The sequence below is a fragment of the Amblyraja radiata genome, chromosome 5 (genome assembly GCF_010909765.2).
Source record: "Amblyraja radiata isolate CabotCenter1 chromosome 5, sAmbRad1.1.pri, whole genome shotgun sequence".
NCBI classification, from domain to species: Eukaryota; Metazoa; Chordata; class Chondrichthyes; order Rajiformes; family Rajidae; genus Amblyraja; species Amblyraja radiata.
Genome location: NC_045960.1, coordinates 93734972 through 93755550, shown reverse-complemented (window position 1 = coordinate 93755550; position 20579 = coordinate 93734972). Strand labels below are relative to the sequence as shown.

The 20579-nt window shown below is 46.6% G+C and overlaps 1 protein-coding gene across 5 annotated transcripts in view; it reads left to right on the top strand.

Moving 5' to 3' along the window:
* The window catches only part of eif2ak2 (eukaryotic translation initiation factor 2 alpha kinase 2), a 162255-nt gene that overhangs the window by 26136 nt on the left and 115540 nt on the right, over nt 1–20579 (top strand). For 2 of the 5 annotated variants that reach the window (XM_033021791.1, XM_033021788.1), the window contains exons 10-13: nt 1627–1697; nt 2112–2175; nt 4901–4929; nt 5550–5592. In XM_033021791.1, the coding sequence (XP_032877682.1) occupies nt 1627–1697; nt 2112–2175; nt 4901–4929; nt 5550–5592 (207 nt within the window). Of the gene's footprint in view, nt 1–1626; nt 1698–2111; nt 2176–4900; nt 4930–5549; nt 5593–6940; nt 6976–10119; nt 10240–11331; nt 11416–16538; nt 16720–17212; nt 17345–18411; nt 18517–20579 lie in introns of all 5 variants that reach the window. The other 3 variants (XM_033021786.1, XM_033021789.1, XM_033021787.1) reach the window with 3 other exon arrangements.

The window sequence follows — 20579 nt, the reverse complement described above, 5'->3', positions numbered from 1 at the left end:
GTACAAGAACAGGCCCTTCAGCCCACAATTTCTGTGCCAAACATGATGCCAAGACCATTTCTAAGCAACCTGCGCATAATCCGTATCCCTCCATTCCCTGTGTATCCATATATCTATCCAAAAGGCAAATACACCATTGTAACTCATAAAGGCCACTGTTGTATGTCTTAAATGTCACTGTCGTATCTCTTAAATGCCACTATTGTATCTCTTAAATGCCACTAATATATCTCGTAAATACCACAACGGTATCTCTTTAATGCCACTAATATATCTCATAAAAGCCACTATTGTCAATCTTGGGTCAATGCTTGGGAAGACTGTTAGCAAAGCCACATTTTAATATGGGGTGATAGGGAGAGGAATAGTTTGATGAGATTAGGACTAGTTTAGTTTAGAGATACAGGGAAACAGGCCGTTCGGCCTACCGGATCCGCGCCGACCAGCAATGCCTGCACATTAACACTATCCTACACCGACTAGGGACAATTTTATTTTAACATTTACCAAGCCAATTTACCTACATACCTGTACGCCTTTGGTGTGTGGGAGGAAACCGAAGATCTCTGAGAGAAAGCCCACGCGGTCACGGGGAGAACGTACAAACTCCGTACAGACATCGTCCGTAGTCAGGATCGAACCCGGGTCTCTGGTGCTGCAAGTGCTGTAAGGCAGCAACTCTACCGCTGCGCCACGGTCCCGCCCTAGTTCTATGGAATTTCCTGGACTGAGTTTGGGGACAGGCACCACCTCATGATTCTGCTACATACACGCAATGTTGTTGTGAAATTAAAGAGATGGATCTGTCGGGGTCTTAACAATGATGGGCGGTTTTAATCGAATGCACAGAGGAAACACTTTCTCACTGGTTAGTGAGGCACTAAGGAAGGGGCATGTCTTTCAAGATCATCTAGAGGGGGGAGGAAGTGGCAATATAATTTAACAATTGAATCGAAATTAGATTGTTGGTACCTTTCTTCAATCTGCAAATAATGCATAAAAGTGTATTTCTCTGATCATGGCAAGTGTTGTGTCAGGGCCAGGTGCTACCCAATGGGAAATTGAATTGGGCACAATACTGGGGAAGGATTTAAACGTGGGTAAGATGACACATCCTCATGATTTTTGTACTAAGTTTTTGCTCAAATGTGTGATTTTGTTGCAGTCGCCTGATTGAGTGTGAATGCTCGTCAAATAACAGTGAGCTGAAGAAACAAGCAACTGCAGGCGCTGAAATCTTGAGCTAAACACAAAGTGATGGAGCATCTCAGCATATCAGGCAGCATCTGAGGAGGGAATGGACAGGCAATGTTTTGGGTTAAAACAACTTCTTCGGACTTCATAATGGGAGACTGAAGAAAGATCCCAACCTAGAACGTTATCTGTCCATTTCCCTCCTCAGATGCTGCCTGACCTGCTGAGTTCCTCCAGCAGTTTGTTTATCTCAGTGAGCGCCTGTTCCTAAGCAAGAGTTTTGTCAGGGTCTGGGATTGCAGATTCCATGCATACAAAGTGTTTGCTTTAAAGAGTAAATTAAATTTAGATCAGTTTTCAAGTTTGATTAGTTTGTTTACTCGCATATTAATTTTTGTTTTTGTTTTTGTTTCACCCATATGATACACCAAGACATCCAGTGATATGTCTTGGGCATCAGGGAACATGTCAAACAGTTCTTCACAATCTTGGATTGTAATCAAGTAAGTATGTGAAAGTGCACACAGGTAATTTGTACTTTAATAATAGAAGCATGTAAAATTCTGAACAATTCACTTTGTTCATAGTGTTAATAACTTAGTCGTGTTGGTGATGTTAGGGGTAATGCTTTTATTAGTTTCTTCTTTCATAATTCCCTCAAGAGAATATTCATAGAGGTCAGAGAGGAAACAGGCCCTGTAGCCCGCCCAGTCTGCACTGACAATCAAGCAGTGCAATTTCAGTGCAATTTATTAACAATTTATTTAAATGGATAGAATTCATCCCGGACTTGTTTGTAACGGCGTGTGATATGCCTGGGAGAGTTATATCTACTTCAAGTGGGAGTTTTTTGTTACAATCAGAATGGTAATGAATTAATTAAAATATATTCAGTTGCTTTTTTCTCGTTCTCCTAGGGATAGTTCCACTCCTGGCGATAGGCCCAAACCCACATCATCTGAACCTTCTACACCCAGCATGGTAAGCTACTAATTCAGCCTGTCGTTAAGCTGGAAAGGGTGCAGAGAGATTTACAAGCATGTTGCCAGGACTCAAGGGGCTGATCTATAGGAAGAGGTTGAGCAGGCTAGGACTCTTCCACAGATGATGAGGGATGATCTTTTAGAGGTGTATAAAATCATGAGGGGGATTGATAGGGTGAATGCACAGAGTATTTTACGCAGGGTAGAACAATCAAGAACCAGAGGACCCATGTATAAGGTGAGAGGGGAAAGATTTAATACAAGCCTGTTTAGTTTAGATATACAGCTTGGAAACAGGCCCTTTGGCCTACCAAGTCCGCGCCAACCAACAATCACCCTGCACACTAGTTCTATCGTACATACAAGGGACAATTAACAGAAGCCAATTAGCCTACAAACCCGCAAGTCTTTGGAATGTGGGAGGAAACCGGAGCACCTGGAGAAAACCCACATGGTCACAGGGAGAACTTGCAAACTCCTTACAGACAGTACCCATAGTCGGGATTGAACCCCGCTCTCTGGCGCTGTAAGGCAGCAACTCTACCGCTGTGCCACTAACAGGGCGAGGAGTGACTTTTTCCACACAGAGGCTGGTTGCATGAGACAAGCTGCCTGAGAAGGTAGCTGAGGCAGGTACTGTAACAACATGTAAAAGACACTTGGACAGGTACATGGAAAGGATTAGAGGGATATGGGCCAAGCGTGAGCAGGTGGGACGAGGTTAGATGGGGCATTGTGGTTGGCATGGGTCGAGTTGGGCCGAAGGGCTTGTATGTGCGCTCTGTGACTAATTATAACAGGGAACAGAGGCACCCCTTGCCCTTCGTTATACTTTGCTTTCTGGACAGGAGATTTCACAGGAAGAGCCTCTGGCCTGATCCCAAGGCACTGCAGGTGTTCTCCCCATTATGCCCTCTCTGATATTTATCCTCCAGCCAATATCAGAATAGATTTTATGGCAATGATTCCAGATTTCTCTATGACAGGAGAGGAGGCCATTCTGCCCATTGAGGCTACGGCAGCACAAGGATCAGTCCCATTCCCCCATTAATTATCCCGGCAACCCATTCTCTGCACATTCCCGACAATCCTATCATTCACCTACACATGAGGGATAATTCACAGAGGCAACCTTCGGGATGTGGGAGGAAATTAGAACACTTGGAGGAAACCCCCGCCAGTCGCAGGGCCAACACTTTTCCCAGCTTAAAATCATCATCATCATTATTGAAAACCAACGGGCACGGTGCCTTACAATGCTGTGTACAACAGTGATCACAACTTCTACTGAAGTGTGGATGGCTGTTGGCTCGCCAGGAGCTCATCCGCCCTTTGACAGGTCTTGTTTTTGGTCCCGCTGGGGGTCCACAGCCCCCTCCTCACCTAGCAAACCAGGTGGGGGAGATGGTTTAGTTGCCGACTATCGACCATGGAGCAGGTAGCAGGGGAGTACATGGTGGATCGGCCTGTGCTGATCCCAAGGCACTGGTCTGAATAGCAGGTGACTGTTCCATTGTGCCCTATCCAATGTCCTTTCTATCCCTATCTTTGAAGGCATAATATAAATGTGTAAAAATATCTCAGTAGCGAGACCTTGCTGCCCTATTCTTAGAGATTTTAATGCAACACATTGATATGATTTGTTTGCGATGGATATTTATCTTCCAGTCAGGCCTGCCTGGTGCTTATAACATTGACTTCCTTACTGCTTTGGTGCTGACTGCACCCAGAGTCTGTCTATACAGGCGTGCTTCCCACTGAGAGGGACAGTTTACATCCTTAGCTTTATGCTTTCATATTGTTGACTTCCTCTGTCCACTCCCACCCTTCCACCAACCCCGGCCCCATGCTTCCTGTCTCTACTCACTCTGTCACTCACTCCTCCACCCACAATCCCTCCACCTCCTCACACACGTCCCACGCATCCTCACGTGTTTTTCACTCCACGGTGCCTCTGTTCGCTCACTCATTGCAATCCCGATCCACCAGACTGGGTCTGTGGGAAATCAAACGTGATGCAGGACCAGGTTCAGGAATAGCTACTTCCCCACAGCCATCAGGCTATTAAACCTGGCTCGGACAAAACTCTGATTATTAATAACCCATTATCTGTTATTTGCACTTTATCAGTTTATTTATTCTTGTGTATATATATTTATATTATGGTATATGGACACACTTATATGTTTTGTAGTAAATGCCTACTATGTTCTGTGTGCTGAAGCAAAGCAAGAATTTCATTGTCCTATACAGGGACACATGACAATAAACTCACTTGTACTTGAACTTGAGGTACAACAGAACAGATGATCTGATGCTGAAAATTCAAAATGAGAACAGTGCACTCTGTCCTTGCCCTTTGCTCTATCTATTGAACTGGAGTTTGACTTGATTGTGTTTACCTATAGTATATCTGATCTGTTGGGATAGCATGCAAAATAAAGCTTTTCACTGTACCTCAGTACATGTGACAACAATAAACCTAGGGAGGAACCGAGACCTGAAACATTAACTGTGTTTCTCTCTCCTCAGAAGCTGCCTGACCTGCTGCGCATTTGCAGCATTTTCTGTTTTTCTTCTTAAAGAAATAAAAGGCTGGTCTATTACAAATGACAAGATCTCCCTATGTCCTCCAGTTATGTCGGGCGGGGTTTGTGTTTTAACTGCCCATCGCCAAGTTCTGTGTCGTCAATTGTTACTCCAATTTTTTTTCTACTTTGCAGCCGAGCACAAGTGGATCCAGAATAAAAAGGTACTGACTCTCACCGTCATTTATGTCCCGATTGTGGTGTACTTTTGAACGCAAAATTTCATAGTTCATTTTACCAGTTTAGTTTAGAGATACAGTGGGAAAACAGGCCCTTCAGCACACCAAATCCGCGCCGAGCAGCAATCCCGGCACACTGACACTATCCTACACACTAGGGAAAACCCACACAGGTCACAAACTTTGTACTGACTGCACCCGTCGTCAGGCTAATATATCACAGATGACCTAGCCACAGCCTTGTTGTTGTGTGTGAGCTTTCACTGACAATGCATTGGCTGCAGTGTTTCCTGCATTATAACCGTGATGCACCTCAGAGGTGCGCTGCTGGCTGTCAAACACTTCCAGACATCCTGGGGTCAGCAAAGACCAAGAGCATCTCCAATGCAGTGCTGGAAATGACAGGCCCTATGCTGTACTTTACATGTAAACGTCTAATGTGTTTGAGAGGGCTGATGTTACAGTTTTGTTTATAGAGGCCTCCATAGATCATCACTTTGTGCCTTGTAAGTTATTGCCTGACACTTGTCTGGTGACTGAAAATAAGAATGATTACATGTTATTCTAACTGGGTGATCACTAATCCTTTCTTCTTATGACGTTAGGCAATTAGCACCGACGTGGACTGTTGAAACGGCACCCTATCAGGTACAATAGCTCTGGTCAATATTGAAACACTAGATGAAACTCGTACTACCCTTGTGCACAGTGACCATAAAGCAGCGGGCCATTCAGCCCATCTAACCAATGCTAACTCTTTGCATGGATTGTTTCCATTTACCTCTATCCCTTTCATATTTTTCTTTACCCAAAGAGCTTGAAGAGCAGCCCATTCAGACAGTGGAGGCAGAAGCCTCCCACATTCTGCAAAAATGTGGGGGGAAACTTCAAACTCAGTTTCAGAGGGTCACTGTATAGCAACCCCCCACCCCCTATAACTTGTTGATTGTGAGGTTCTGCCATTTTCCTCTGTGCCTTCTGACTGATCCCCCTATTGCTGAGGCAGTCCCCGGTGCAGGGGTGAGGGAATGCAACACTGCCAGCGATGCAGTCACTAGGGCATGAACCCCTGACTACTCCCTCTGCTGGTTGTGTGGAGCTTCTGCAGCAAGCGTGGACACAAGATGCTGCAATAACTCAGCGGCTCAGGCAGCAGCCCTGGAGAAAAGGAATAGGTGACGTTTCGGGTCGAGACCCTTCTTCAGACTGAGAGTCAGGGGAAGGGGAATTGAGAGGTGTAGAAGGTACAAAGAACAAATCAATGAAAGGTATGCAAAAAGCAACGAATACCAAGGAAAGGTGGAGCCCACAATGGTCCATTGTTGGCTGTGGGCTAGGTGATAATGAATTATAGAGACAGTTCAACTCAACAGGACGCCAGTGAAATTAGTACGACAACCAGGTTGGGGGTGGAATGGAGAAAGAGGGGATGTAAGGGTCGCTTAAAGTTAGAGAAATCAATAATCATACCACTGGGTTGTAAGCTGCCCAAGCGAAATATGAGGTGCTGTTCCTCCAGTTTGCGTATGGCCTCTCTCTGACAGTGCATGAAGCAGCGAGGATGCTGTCACTGTGACCTGCACACCAGCAGAGGGCAGTAGGAGCATAGCACCACCATTATATGTCCAGACTCTCAAGCGCCAACAAACAGCTACTTGGGCTGCTGACCTGCTGTGTTTCTTCTGTATCATTTCATTGCCCAAATCTTCCCCTTTGTTCTATCTACTGCACTTGGGTTTGTCTTGATCATATTTATGTATAATATTATCTTATCTGATTAATAGCATGCAAAACAAAGCTTTTCACTGTTGCTTGGTACACATAGCATTAATAAACTTGCCCTCATCAACCCTAAATAACCTAAGTATTTCTTCCTCCCCTCGGTCTCTTTTCAGCTAAAATACTGTCTCATTGCTCTGGCATTAAATCAAGAAATGCTTCCCTAACCAGCAAAACTAGAGCGAATTAATCATGTAAACATCTTTCTGACTTACAGGACGATGGACAAGATAAAAAGAGGGGGGCGATGAGGTAAGAGACTATATACAATACAATCAATACAATACAATCAGTTTTATTCGTCACGTGCACATAAAGTGCAAGTGAAATGAATTTGCTAGCAGCGGTACAATGATAAAGAACACACAATAAACATTTAGCATAAACATCCACCACAGCATTCATCACTGTGGTGGAAGGCACAGAAATTGGCCAGTCCTCCTCCATTTTCCCCCGTGGTCGGGACCTCAACCCTCCGCAGCCATCACTGCGGGCGTCCAGATTATAAAGGACAAGGTAAAAGTCAAGGTAAGTCCAGGATCGGCTCTTTCCCACCGGAGACCGCGGCTTCAGGCTGGTGTAGGCCGCAGGCCGGCGGTCGAAGATTTAAAGTTCGCGCCGCAGCCAGAAGCACCGCAGACGGCAAGCTCCCCTCCAGGGATCCCCGGCGATGGTAAGTCGCCGCCGTGCCCACGGTAGAAGTTGGCCGCGGGCCGGCGGTGGAAGCTTCTTCTACTCCCCGGGACCCCAACGTGAGATCCCGGGCTATAGACGCCGCGCCATCTGGAGCTGTGCAGACTGCCGGCTGCCACGGGCCAGCGAAACGGAGCTCTCCCCTCCGGCGAGCCCCAGTGAGGGCTCGCCCGCTCCACGCCGAGAGTCCACGCTGCGCCCGCCGCTTAAGCCCCAGGCGCGTCTCCGGGAAAGGCTGCGCTTTAATTTGCACTTAAATATCAGAATGACAGTTCCGCCAACTGGGTCCAATCCTGACCTCTGCTACAGTGTGTGTGGAATTTGCCTGATCCTCTGTGATTGTCCCAGGTGCCCGGTTTCCACCCACCTCCCAAAGATGTCTGGATGAATAGGTCAATTGGCCTCTGTAATTTGCCCCTGAATGTGTGTAGAGTGTATAGAGAGAGATAGCACAGAACTCATTTGAATGGGTGATCGATGGCTGGGGTGGACTTGGGCTAAAAAGCCAATTTCCATGCTGTATGTCTCTAAACATAGGGGAGTAATGGAATCTGAGGAGGATTTGATGGGAATATGGGGAAAATAAGATGGGACCACTGTAAATGTTTGTGGCAGGATCAATGGGCAAGGACCTGATTGACTTCAGGCCACTATATGTTCCTCAAAGTGCAACAGAAGTTCATGTTCTGGGAGCAGAATTGGGTCCTTCAGGTCTACGCCACCATTCAATCATGGCTGATCTATCTTTCCCTCTCAACCCCATTCTCCTGCTGTCTCCCCATAACCCCTCACACCCGTACAAATCAAGAATCTGTCAACCACCGCCTTAAAAATATCCTACTTGGCCTCTACAGCCTTCTGTGGCAATGCATTCCACAGATTCACTAGCCTCTGACCAAATAAATTCCTCCTCATCTAATTTCTAAAGGTATGTCCTTTTATTCTGAGGCTATGCTGTCTGATCCTAGACTCTCCCACTAGTGGAAACATCTCTTTCCAGTCTTTTAAACGTTGAAATGTACGTTCAATGAAGTCTCCCTTGGCACACGGTTCAAAGAAAAGGGATGGGTCACATGATACAATACAATTCAATTTATTGTCATTTGGACCCCGTGAGGTCCAAACGAAATGCCGTTTCTGCAGCCATACATTACAACAAATAGACCCAAGACACAACATATTTTACATAAACATCCATCACATTGCTGTGATGGAAGGCCAAAAAAACTTCTCTCTCCACTGCACTCTCCCCCCCCATGTCAGAGTCAAAGTCAAAGCCCCCGGCGGGCGATGGCGAATTGTCCCGTGGCCATTAAACCACGCCGGGTGATGCAAGTTCGCGCACCGGGTCTTGGTGTTGGAGCCCCCGGCGCGCGCTCGCAGCCCGCAGCCATTCCAAGCCGCGCGGGGCGGTGATGTAGGCCCCGCTCCAGGAGCTCTTCAACCCCGCAACTCGGGCGGGAGAAGTCGCCGTTGCGGAAGCCCCGAAAAGCGGTCACCCAGCGGGGACCCGCGGGCTCCCGGTGCCGCCGCCCGCCAAACCCGCAGTTGCAGCCACCGGATCTCCGGGGGTCGGGCCGCAGCAGCGTCCACCACCGCTCCACCCGCTCTGGACTCGGCCAGCTCCGCGACGGTGAGGTGAGTTCGGCACTGGAGTCCCCGGTTTTCCCGTTGGAGGCCGCTCCTCGTTGCAGCCCCAACGACAACGGAGACCCGACAAAGAAAAGGTCGGGTCTCCCGTGCAGGGAGAGATTTAAAAGTTTCCCCCTCCCCCCCACACCACCCCCACCCCCCCCACACACATACCCCAACAAAAATAACAAAAACTACATTAAAACATAGACATAAAATAATAAAAACGCAGACGGACTGCAGAGGCCGCTGCTGGCGAGAGCCGCGCTGCCTACCGGGTATGCCTTCCTCTGTCAGCATCCTCGGCCTGTGTAATAGATGAGAGCCAGCGGGGTGTAGGAGGTGAACAGGGCCACAGCTATGGTCCTGGTGTGCTTACGGGGCCTCCCATGGAATGTACAGATTAATCCCCTCTGCTCTTCTCTCCGGTAATTCTGATCCCTTTTGGCCACGTGCTCTCAAACTCCATCCTTAAATGTTGCAGTCTCTCCATTTTGCAATCGTAGACTCATCGAGTCATACAGCACAGAAACAGGCCCTTCAGCACAACGTGCCCGTGCCCACTTGAATGCCCCATCTACACTAGTCCCACCTGTCCGCGTTTGGCCCACATCCCTCTAAACCTTTCCTAGCCATGTACCTGTCCGAATACCTTTTAAATGTTACTATAATACCTCCTCTGGCAGCTCATTCCGCATACCCACCACTCTCTGTGTGGAAAAGTTGCCTCTCAGGTTCTTATTAAATCTTTCCTCTCTCACATTAATCTTTCCCATTTTACCTTAATAATCCTTTATAATTCCCAATAAATTAGCTTGGCCAAATGTTTGGTCACTTAGTAAGTCTGAAGAAGGATTCCGACCAGAAATGTCACCTCTCCATGTTCATAGATGCTGCCTGACCCACCGAGTTATTCTAGCACTTTGTCCCACTAAAGGATGACTGGGTGCCTTGATGCTTTAACTGTGAGGGTAATGTTGCTGTAAAATGCCTTGCAAGGTTACTTACTGATTTCATTTTGTGTGTGTTTTTCCCCCGAATGCCCTGATGGATTACCTGAAACATCTGCAGCTTTGATAACTTTACAGATAAAGAAATAATTGGTAAAGGTGGATTTGGCTGTGTATACAAAGCAAAATATATCCTCGATGAAATTTACTATGCTATAAAGGAGGTTCCTTTCAAGGATGAGTGAGTATATTTTTATTTATCTTCCTCCCGGTTTAATCCTGATCCAAAAGCTTTTCACTGTATCTCAGTACACTTGACAATACCTAAACTAAAACTAATCTAAAACTGAATCTTCCCTGCTGTCTGTGCAGAGTCTGCATGCTCTCCGTCTGACCACGCGGGTTTCATCTGGGTGCTCCGGCTTCCTCCCACATCCTAAAGGCATGATGTTCAGTAGGTTAAATGTCCACAGTAAATTACCCCAAGAGAGTTGGTGTGTGGTGGAATCTGGGGCAAACTAATGGGGATGGGAGGAGAGAAAAAATGCCTGGTTGATAGTAGGTGGGTCGAAGGGCGTGTTTACATGTTGCACCATTCTCCAATTGTAAATGTCGACAGAATTCCCTCAAATGTATACTGAGATACAATGAAACACTTTGTTTTAGCTCTCAGCATTGCAGGGCATCAGTGCCAAAGACAAAGTCCAATGTCCGATATGGGGTAGAGGTGAATCAGACTCTTACCTATGGTAGTTTATGGTAGGACCATTAGATAGAAGCCTGATAACAGAGGGGGAGCATCTGTTCCTGAGTCTGGTGGTGCATGCTTTATATTTCTGTATCTCCTGCCCGATGGGAGTGGGGAGAAGAGGGATTGGCCAGGATGGGACAAATCTTTGATGATGTTGGCTGCTTTTCTGTGGCATCATGAAGTGTAGATGGGAGACCACATGGTGAAGAGTGTGGTCTGTGTGGTGCACTGGGCTATATCTACATTTCTCTGCAATGACTAGTCGACTTGTGCTTTCTGCCATTGACTAGATAGATGCAAAATGCTGCAGTAACTCAGCGGGACAGACAGCATCCCTGGAGAGAAGGAATGGTGACGTTTTGGGTCAACACCCATTGTCAGAGTCTGAAGAAGGGTCTCGACCCGAATTGTCATCAATTCCTTTTCTCCAGAGATGCTTTCTGTCCCGCTGAGTTATTCCAGCATTTTGTGTCTATCTTCAGTTTAAACCAGCATCTGCAGTTCCTTCCTACACATTGACTAGATTGACTTATTTTCTCATATGTTTTTGATTCTGACATGATGCTTTTGATTTCTAATTAGCCGTACAAGACGTGAAGTCACCTTGTTGGCAAAGCTGGAACATTCCAACATTGTCCGATACCACACTTGCTGGACTGAAGAAAGGTAGTGGAAGTCAATGGGTTTGTTACTAGGGGTGTGATAATGTCGGGATAATCAAAGTTATTGGTTAAAGGGTGAATGTTGAAGGGTTCTGAGGAGATCTCAGGGCAGCACTGTGGTGCGGCGGTGGAGTTGGTTTGTGAAGACAATTAAATGTCTTTAAGAGAAGGCCTTCTGTTTGAACAACACTCTTACCTCTGAGTTGGCCTTAGATTCCAAACACATAATCCAGGCTAAAACTCCCAAGCGTCTTTATTGGGGAAGAGGTGCCTTCTTCTGAACATGCGTAAACAGAGACCCCAGCGGTATACCCCGCAACACTGCTTTCTCTCCCTATCCCCCCCACTCACAACAAGGGCAGAGTCCCCCTAGTCCTCACATTTCACCCCACCAGCCGTCACATACAACAAGTAATCCTCCGTCAGTTTCGCCACCTCCAACGTGACCCCACCATTCGCCACATCTTCCCATCTCCCCCCATATCTGCCTTCCGCAAAGACCGCTCCCTCCATAACTCCCTTGCCAATTCTTCCCTTCCCTCCCATACCACCCCCTCCCCGGGCACTTTCCCTTGCAAGAGATGCAACACTTGTCCCTTTACCTTCCCCCTCGACTCCGTTCAAGGACCCAAGCAGTCGTTCCAGGTGCGACAGAGGTTTACCTGCATCTCCTCCAACCTCATCTATTGCATCCGCTGCTCTAGATGTCAGCAGACCTATATTGGTGAGACCAAGCGGAGGTTGGGCGATCGTTTCGCCGAACACCACCGCTCGGTCCGCAATAACCAAGCTGACCTCCCGGTGGCTCAGCACTTCAACTCCCCCTCCCATTCCGTATCCGACCTCTCTGTCCTGGGTCTCCTCCATGGCCAGAGCGAGCAACACCGGAAATTGGAGGAACAGCACCTCATATTCCGCTTGGGGAGTCTGCATCCTGGGGGAATGAACATCGAATTCTCCCAATTTTGTTAGTCCTTGCTGTCTCCTCCCCTTCCTCAGTCCCCCTGCTGTCTCCTCCCATCCCCCAGCCTTCGGGCTCCTCCTCCTTTTTCCTTTCTTGTCCCCGCCCCCCCCCCCCCCCCCCCCCCCCCCCCCCCCCCCCCCCCACCCCCGGCGGCGGCGCGGGCACATCGTGGCGCCCCGGGTCTCCCAAGAATGAGAAAAATTGCATCAATTCCCCTACCTGTTTCAAGGCTGCTCACACGGAGCAGTCTTGTATCCATATCGTACAGCCGACAGGAACTTCTGGACTTCTGTCAGAGCTCGTCAGAGGAACGGAGCACCGGAGCAGCGGGGCTGGAGACCGCCAGGTGAGCCGTGGGGCTGGAGAAAGCCAGCAGTGCCGCGGGGCTGGAGAAAGCCAGCAGTGCCGCGGGGCTGGAGAAAGCCAGCAGTGCCGCGGGGCTTGAGAAAGCCAGCAGTGCCGCGGGGCTGGAGAAAGCCAGGTGAGCCGCGGGGCTGGAGAAAGCCAGGTGAGCCGCGGGGCTGGAGAAAGGCAGCGGATCCGCGGGGCTGGAGAAAGCCAACGGAACCGTGGGGCTGGAGAAAACCGCGGGGCTGGAGAAAGCCAGCAGACCCGCGGGGTTGGTCGAAATGAGGTCAGCAAAGAACATGGGATCAAAATCGCTGTTAGAAATTGCCGCAGTATAAGAGGAAAATGTGCTGTGATCAATTCATTTATTGAAACTGAAAACCCTGATATTCTTATCGGGTCTGAATCTTGGCTGGACCCATCAATCAAATCTGAGATTTTCCCTCCTCGCCTCCAAATTTTTAGAAAGGACAGAAACAAACATGGAGGTGGTGTCTTCATCGGAGTTAACAATACCATTCACTGTTTTGAAAGAACAGACTTGGTCAGCGACTCTGAGCAAATCTGGTGTCAAGCTACACTTGAGGGTCAGTCGTTACAGAGCGGAAGCTTTTACCGACCACCTGACATGAAAACGGAGCCTCTTTTAGATCTTGGATCAAACATCTCCAAAATTAACGCCTCATCACGCTCTCCACTTATCATCCTGGGGGGCGATTTCAATGTCCCGGGTGTATATTGGTCTGATGGCATACAAAGCGAACCAAAAGGAGCTCTCCAGGAAGCCCTAGCTGACCTTACTCTGGAAAATCACCTGTCCCAAAAAGTCACTTTCCCTACCAGGCGTGATGAGACAAGTGGCACCGAAAATACTTTAGATTTATTGTTCACTTCACACCCAGATTTAATCTCGGAAGTTTCATTGTGTGCAGGAATTAGCGATCATTATATTATCCAAGCAAAACTGCACTTAAAGCTTAAAGTTCCTTCAAAACCACCGCAAAAATTTTCCCTCTGGAAAAAAATGAACAGCGAGGAATTTAAAGGCTTAGCAAAAAAACTGGGAAAAGATTTCTTCAACCTGCAACCAGATAAAAGATCCGTAAAACAACTGGGTGTGGCTGAAAAACTCTTTAAATAATATTGTCATAAATCATGTTCCTCAAAAACTAATCAAGGGCCGTATGCGTCCTCCTTGGTTTTCGGCAAAACTGAAATGTCTCTGCAGTAAGAAAGAGAAGTTTTATATCCGTGCCAAAAAAAGGGGTACAAAACTGGACTGGGACAATTTTACTAGTGTGCGAAAGCAAGTCGACCATGCAATTAGGAGTGCTCATAAACAACATGTTTCCTCTATTCTTGGGGGAGAGCAACCCAAGGCTTTTTGGAGATATGTGACATCCAGACGGACAGACAACACTGGTGTCCAGATGCTTAAAGTGAACAACTGTCTGATCACTGAGGACCAAGCGAAAGCAGAAGCTCTTGCAAACCAATTTCAACACGTTTTCACCCGGGAAGATGTGGAGCCTTCAACATTTCCAGTCCTTCCGCCCAGCCCGTATGCTGATATGCCTGCTATTAAAATTGAGGTTGAAGGTGTCAAGAAGTTATTGCTCAACATTAATACCACAAAAGCAATTAGACCAGATCAGATACAGAATCAAGCCCTCAAGATCGCAGCCGAAGAACTGGCTCCAGTTTTGCAGTTCATTTTTCAACAATCGCTTGACTCGGGCGATGTTCCGCTGGATTGGAGGAAGGCCAACATCACTCCTCTCTTTAAGAAGGGTTCAACCATCAACCCAGCGAATTATCATCCTGTTTCACTAACAAGTACTTGCTGCAAATTGCTGGAGCATATCATTGATAGTAATCTGATTCGTCACGTGAGCAAACATAATATTCTTGCCGACAACCAACATGCATTTAGGAGGCATAGATCATGCGAGTCTCAGCTTATCCTGACGACAAATGACCTGGTCAAGCACCTTGACAGTAACGTCATGATGGATTTAGTTGTGCTGGACTTTTCTAAAGCATTTGATGTCATCCCACACCAGAGACTGCTTCGGAAGCTTGACTTCTATGGTATTCGTTCCAACACGAAACGATGGATTTCCAGTTTCCTGACACAACGTCTTCAGCGTGTGTGTGGGAACGGAAAGAGCTCCAATTGGCATCCAGTGTTGAGTGGTACACCCCAGGGCACAGTACTTGGCCCACACCTATTTTTGCTTTACATAAATGACATCCATGAAAAAGTCGCAAGTACGACCAGACTATTCGCTGATGATTGTTTGCTGTACCGTCTAATTAAGTCAGCTGATGATGAAGATGCTCTCCAAAAGGATCTCAATACTATGGTTGAGTGGTCACAACAATGGGGCATGCAGTTCAACACTTCCAAATGTGAAACCATGCGTGTCACCAGAAAGAGGAATCCAGGCGTCACATCTTACAACATACTTGGTGTCACCCTTGAAGAATCCAAACAAACCAAGTATCTTGGCATCAAATTGCAGAATGATCTGCGTTGGAATGGTCAGACTCATCATGCAACAGTGAAAGCAACAGGTGTCCTAAACTTCCTGAGGCGCAACTTTCATCATTGTTCAGCTTCTGTCAAGGAGAAGCTGTATTTCACCCTCGTTAGACCTCATTTGGACTACGCAGTTGCAGCTTGGGACCCATACACAGATAAAAACATTTCATCCATCGAACGTGTCCAAAGACAGGCCGCTCGATTTGTTACTAACACCTATGAGAGAGAAGCGAGTGTCACCAAACTTCTGAATTCTCTGGGGTGGAACCCTCTCCAAGACAGACGTGAAGCTCACCGTATGACGTTTTTACAAAATGTTAAATGGTCAGCTCGACATAGACTACAAGACCTACACCAAACCCAAACCAATTAGGAGCAGACGAGCGCATTCGATCCAATTTGTGATCCCAGCTACAAAGACAGATGTATACAGCAATTCGTTCTTCCCCCGCACAATTAAAGCATGGAATAATCTCCACCCAACTATAGTTACCCAACCAGATGCAACTAAATTTAAAGTAGCACTTTCTTCCCAATAACCCTTTCTGGCTTAAGCCCTCCCTTCACCACCTCCAGTTTAAATTCCAGTTGGAATATTTTGGAGGACCAAGTAACCAAGAACCAAGAACCCCCGATCAGTCTGAAGAAGGGTTTCGGCCCAAAACGTTGCCTATTTCCTTCGTTCCATAGATGCTGCTGCACCCACTGAGTTTCTCCAGCTTTTTTGTGTACCTTCGATTTTCCAGCATCTGCAGTTCCGTCCTAAACAGCTAACAATGGCCTGTTCCCTTTATCATCGTTACTGTTTTGCATATCTTTCATTCATTGTTCTTTATCTCTATCCATCATTCGTCTATATCTCTCGTTTCCCTTATCCCTAACCAGTCTGAAGAAGGGTCTCAACCTGAAACATCACCTATTCCTTCTCTCCAGAGATGCTGCCTGTGTTACTCCAGCTTTTTGTGTCTATAGACATTTTGGATGCCAGGGATATTCAGTCCAGATACAGGACATCCCAACGTTACAGAGGTTGTTACAGAGGTTGCTGGGGTCACAGTAGCTTTGTGGTGAAATTGTGTCTGGTTAGCATGCAACAAAAGCTTTTCACTGTACCTCGGTACACGTGACAATATACTCAACTCATGTGTGTGACTGCATCAAATTTCTTAACAATGAAAAAAGTACTTTCATGGTGACAGTACAAATGACAGTACAACTTATTATGCACATTTTTCGTAAACTGACGATGTATTTTCATTTTCAATTGTAGAGATAACAAGAAATATCTGTACATCCAAATGAAGTTATATGGGAAGAACTTGAAAGATTGGATAGAAGATTTTAAAAATTATCAGTCCAAGAAGAAATTTAATTCACTGGACATAATGCGTCAATTATTAGATGGAGTTGAATACATTCATCTGCAGGATCTGTTTCATCGAGACCTGAAGGTCAGATCATTGGGATTGTGTGGGGGAAAGATTTAATGGAAGCCTGAGGGGTAACTTTTTCACACGAGTGTGTATTAAACGAGCTGCCAGAGGAGGTAGTTGAGGCGGATACTTTCAATGTTTAGGAAACATTTAGAAAGGTACATGGATAGGACAGGTTTTGAGGGATATGGGCCAAACGCGGACAGTTGAGTCAAGTGTAGATGGGATATGTTAGGTGGTGTGGGCAAGTTAGGCTGAAGGGCCTATTCCCATGCTGTATGCGTCAATGACCCTATTTTCTATGTTTCCATAGAGTTAGATAGCGCTCTAAGGGCTAATGGAATCAAGGGATATGGGGAGAAGGCAGGCACGGGTTATTGATTGGGGACAATCAGCCATGATCACAATGAATGGTGGTGCTAGCTCAAAGGGCCGAATGGCCGGCACCTATTTTCAATGTTTCTATGAACTGCTGCAAATTAACTGAATGATTTTGTTCTGGTGAAAATAGCCGGCGAACGTCTTCCTGACAGAAGAAACCAAGCTGGAGGCAAAGATCGGTGACTTTGGTCTCGCTAGAGAGATAGACCAGAACCCTCTCACCATGAACGCGGGAACATTTCCTTACATGAGTCCGGAACAGGTGAGGGAACAAGCCGACCAGTCGCTGAATCACAGGAGATGTTGGCTTGGCCCATCCCCGGTGCAGACACTTTAAAAAAAACATTATCTGGTTACTTCCTGCTCTCATCTTCCTGCAAATGCTGTTGATCTGCAGAGGGAGTTAAAAACTGTTAACCTCTTTCGCCTTTCAGTACTTGCCCTTCATCGGTGAGAGTATTATTGGCTGTAGACGTTGGGAGTTATGTTACAGTTATGTAAGACGTTGGTGAGGCCACATTTACAGTATTGTGTTCAGTTCTGGGCACCATGTTATAGGAACGATGTTGTCAGTTGTTGATGTACCAGTCACACCGTTTCTCTGCAAGACCGGATTTCGGGAAGCTTGTCCTTCGCTGAGCCGATGATCTTCCAGCGGAACCTGACGTCCATCTCAGAGATCGGAGAGTCTTCTGTACACAGTTGTTGCTGGGGGGGGGGGGAGGGTCCGCAACCAGGATAACTAACGCCCTTTCGCAGTCCCACTGGGCTGGAGGGCAGCAGCAGCTAGATCCCGGCTGTTGTGTTTGGATGAGCTGGAGAGGGGGTGGGAAGTTCTGAGGGAAGTAAAGGAGCAGACCAACATTTATGTGGAAGTAGCATCCTTATAAATTGAGAAGGTGGGAATTGAGAAGGGAGGGAGGTGGAGGATGAAATGTATGAACGCACTTTGTAACCGCGGGCAGCACGGTGGTGCAGCGGTAGAGTTGCTGCCTTACAGCGCCAGAGCCCTGGGTCCCGGGTTCGATCCTGACCGCCGGTGGTGTCTGTACAGAGTTTGTACGTTCTCCCTGTGACCGCGTGGGTTTTCTCCGAGATCTTCAGTTTCCTCCCACATTCTAAAGACAACATGTTCGTAGGTTAATTGGCTTGGTGTAAATGTAAATTGTCCCTAGTGTGTGTAGGATAGTGTTAATGTGCGGGGATTGCTGGTCAGTGCCGACTTGGTGAGCTGAAGACCTTGTTTCTGCGCTGTATCTCTAAAACTAAAAACAACCACCTGAAGAGAGGGAATTGCAAACTAATTTCTCATCTGCCTTGATTCCACAGTGCGCACAACATGACTACGACCATAAGGTCGACATCTTTGCCCTGGGGCTGATTTTCTTTGAGCTACTGTGGATGTATCACGGCACAGTATCAGAAAGATCACATGTGAGTTTGTCAGTCACATGTATAGGGCGGCTCAGTGGCGCAGCGGTAGAGCTGTTGCCTCACAATGCTTACATTACCAGGGACCCGGGTTCAATTCAGTCCACGGGTACTGTCTGCACGGAGTTTTACGTTCTCCCCGTGACCGCGTGGGTTTTCTCCGAGATCTTTGGTTTCCTCCCACACTCCAAAGACGTATAGGTTTGCAGGTTAATTGGCTTTGTATAAATGTAAATTGTCCCTAGTGTGTGTACGATAGTGTTAACGTGCGGGATCGCTGGTCGGTGCGGACTCGGTGGGCCAAAGGCCCTGTGACTTCAATCTACATATAGATTGGGTGAATCAAATTGGCAGGGGTGCTGAGGAAGAGGTTTTCTTGGAATATGTGCGGGATAGTTTTCTAAGCCAACATGTAGAGGAACCAACGAGAAAGCAGGCTATTCTAGACAGGGTATTGAGTAATCAGGAAGGGTTAGTTAGCAGTCTTGTTGTGCGTGGCCCCTTGGGCAAGAATGACCATAATATGGTTGAGTTCTTCATTAGGATGGAGAATGACGTTAATTCAGAAACAAGGGTTCTGAACTTAAAGAAAGGTAAATTTGAGGGTATGAGACGTGAATTGGCCAAGGTTGACTGACAATTGATTCTTAAAGGGTTGATGGTGGATATGCAATGGAAGGCATTTAAAGACTGCATTGATGAACTACAACAATTGTTCATCCCAGTTTGACAAAAGAATATATCGGGGAAGGTAGTGCATCCGTGGTTAACAAGAGAAATGAGGGATAATATCAGAACAAAAGCATACAAATTAGCCAGAAAAAGCAGCCTACCAGAGGACTCGGAGAAATTCAGAGTCCAGCAGAGGAGGACAAAGGGCTTAATTAGGAAATGGGAAATAGATTATGAAAGTAAACTGGCAGGGAACATAAAAACTGACTGAAAATGTTTTTATAGATATGTGAAGAGAAAAAGATTAGTTAAACAAATGTAGGCCCCTTGCAGTCAGAAACAGGTGAATTGATCATGGGGGAAAAGGACATGGCAGATCAATTGAATAACTACTTTGGTTCTGTTTTCACTAAGGAAGACATAAATAATCTGCCGGAAATAGCAGGGGACCGGGGGTCAAATGAGATGGAGGAACTGAGTGAAATCCAGGTTAGCCAGGAATTTGTGTTAGGTAAATTGAATGGATTAAAGGCTGATAAATCCCCAGTTCCAGATAGGCTGCATTCCAGAGTACTTAAGGAAGTAGTCCCAGAAATAGTGGATGCATTATTGATAATTTTTCAAAACTCTTTAGATTCTGGAGTAGTTCTTGAGGATTGGAGAGTAGCTAATGTAACCCCACTTTTTAAAAAGGGAGACAGAGAGAAAACGGATGAATTACAGACCAGTTAGTCTAACATCGGTAGTGGGGAAAATGCTAGAGTCAGTTATTAAAGATGGGATAGCAGCACATTTGGAAAGTGGTGAAATCATTGGACAAAGTTAGCATGGGTTTATGAAAGGTAAATTATGTCTGACGAATCTTATAGAATTTTTCGAGGATGTAACTAGTAGAGTGGATAAGGGAGAACCAGTGGATGTGTTATATCTGGACTCTCAGAAGGTTTTCGACAAGGTCCCACATAAGAGATTAGTGTACAGACTTAAAGCACATGGTATTGGGGGTTCAGTATTGATGTGGATAGAGAAGTGGCTGGCAGACAGGAAGCAAAGAGTAGGAGGAAACGGGTTCTTTTCAGAATGGCAGGCAGTGACTAGTGGGGTACCGCAAGGCTCAGTGCTGGGACCCCAGCTATTTACAATATATATTAATGATCTGGATGAGGTAATTGAATCCAACATTTCCTGGTTTGCGGATGACACGAAGCTGGGGGGTAGTGTTAGCTGTGAGGAGGATGCTAGGAGGCTGCAAGGTGACTTGGATAGGTTGGGTGAGTGGGCAAATACATGGCAGATGCAGTATAATGTGGATAAATGTGAAGTTATCCATTTTGGTTGCAAAAACAGGAAAGTAGACTATTATCTGAATGGTGGCCAATTAGGAAAAGGGGAGA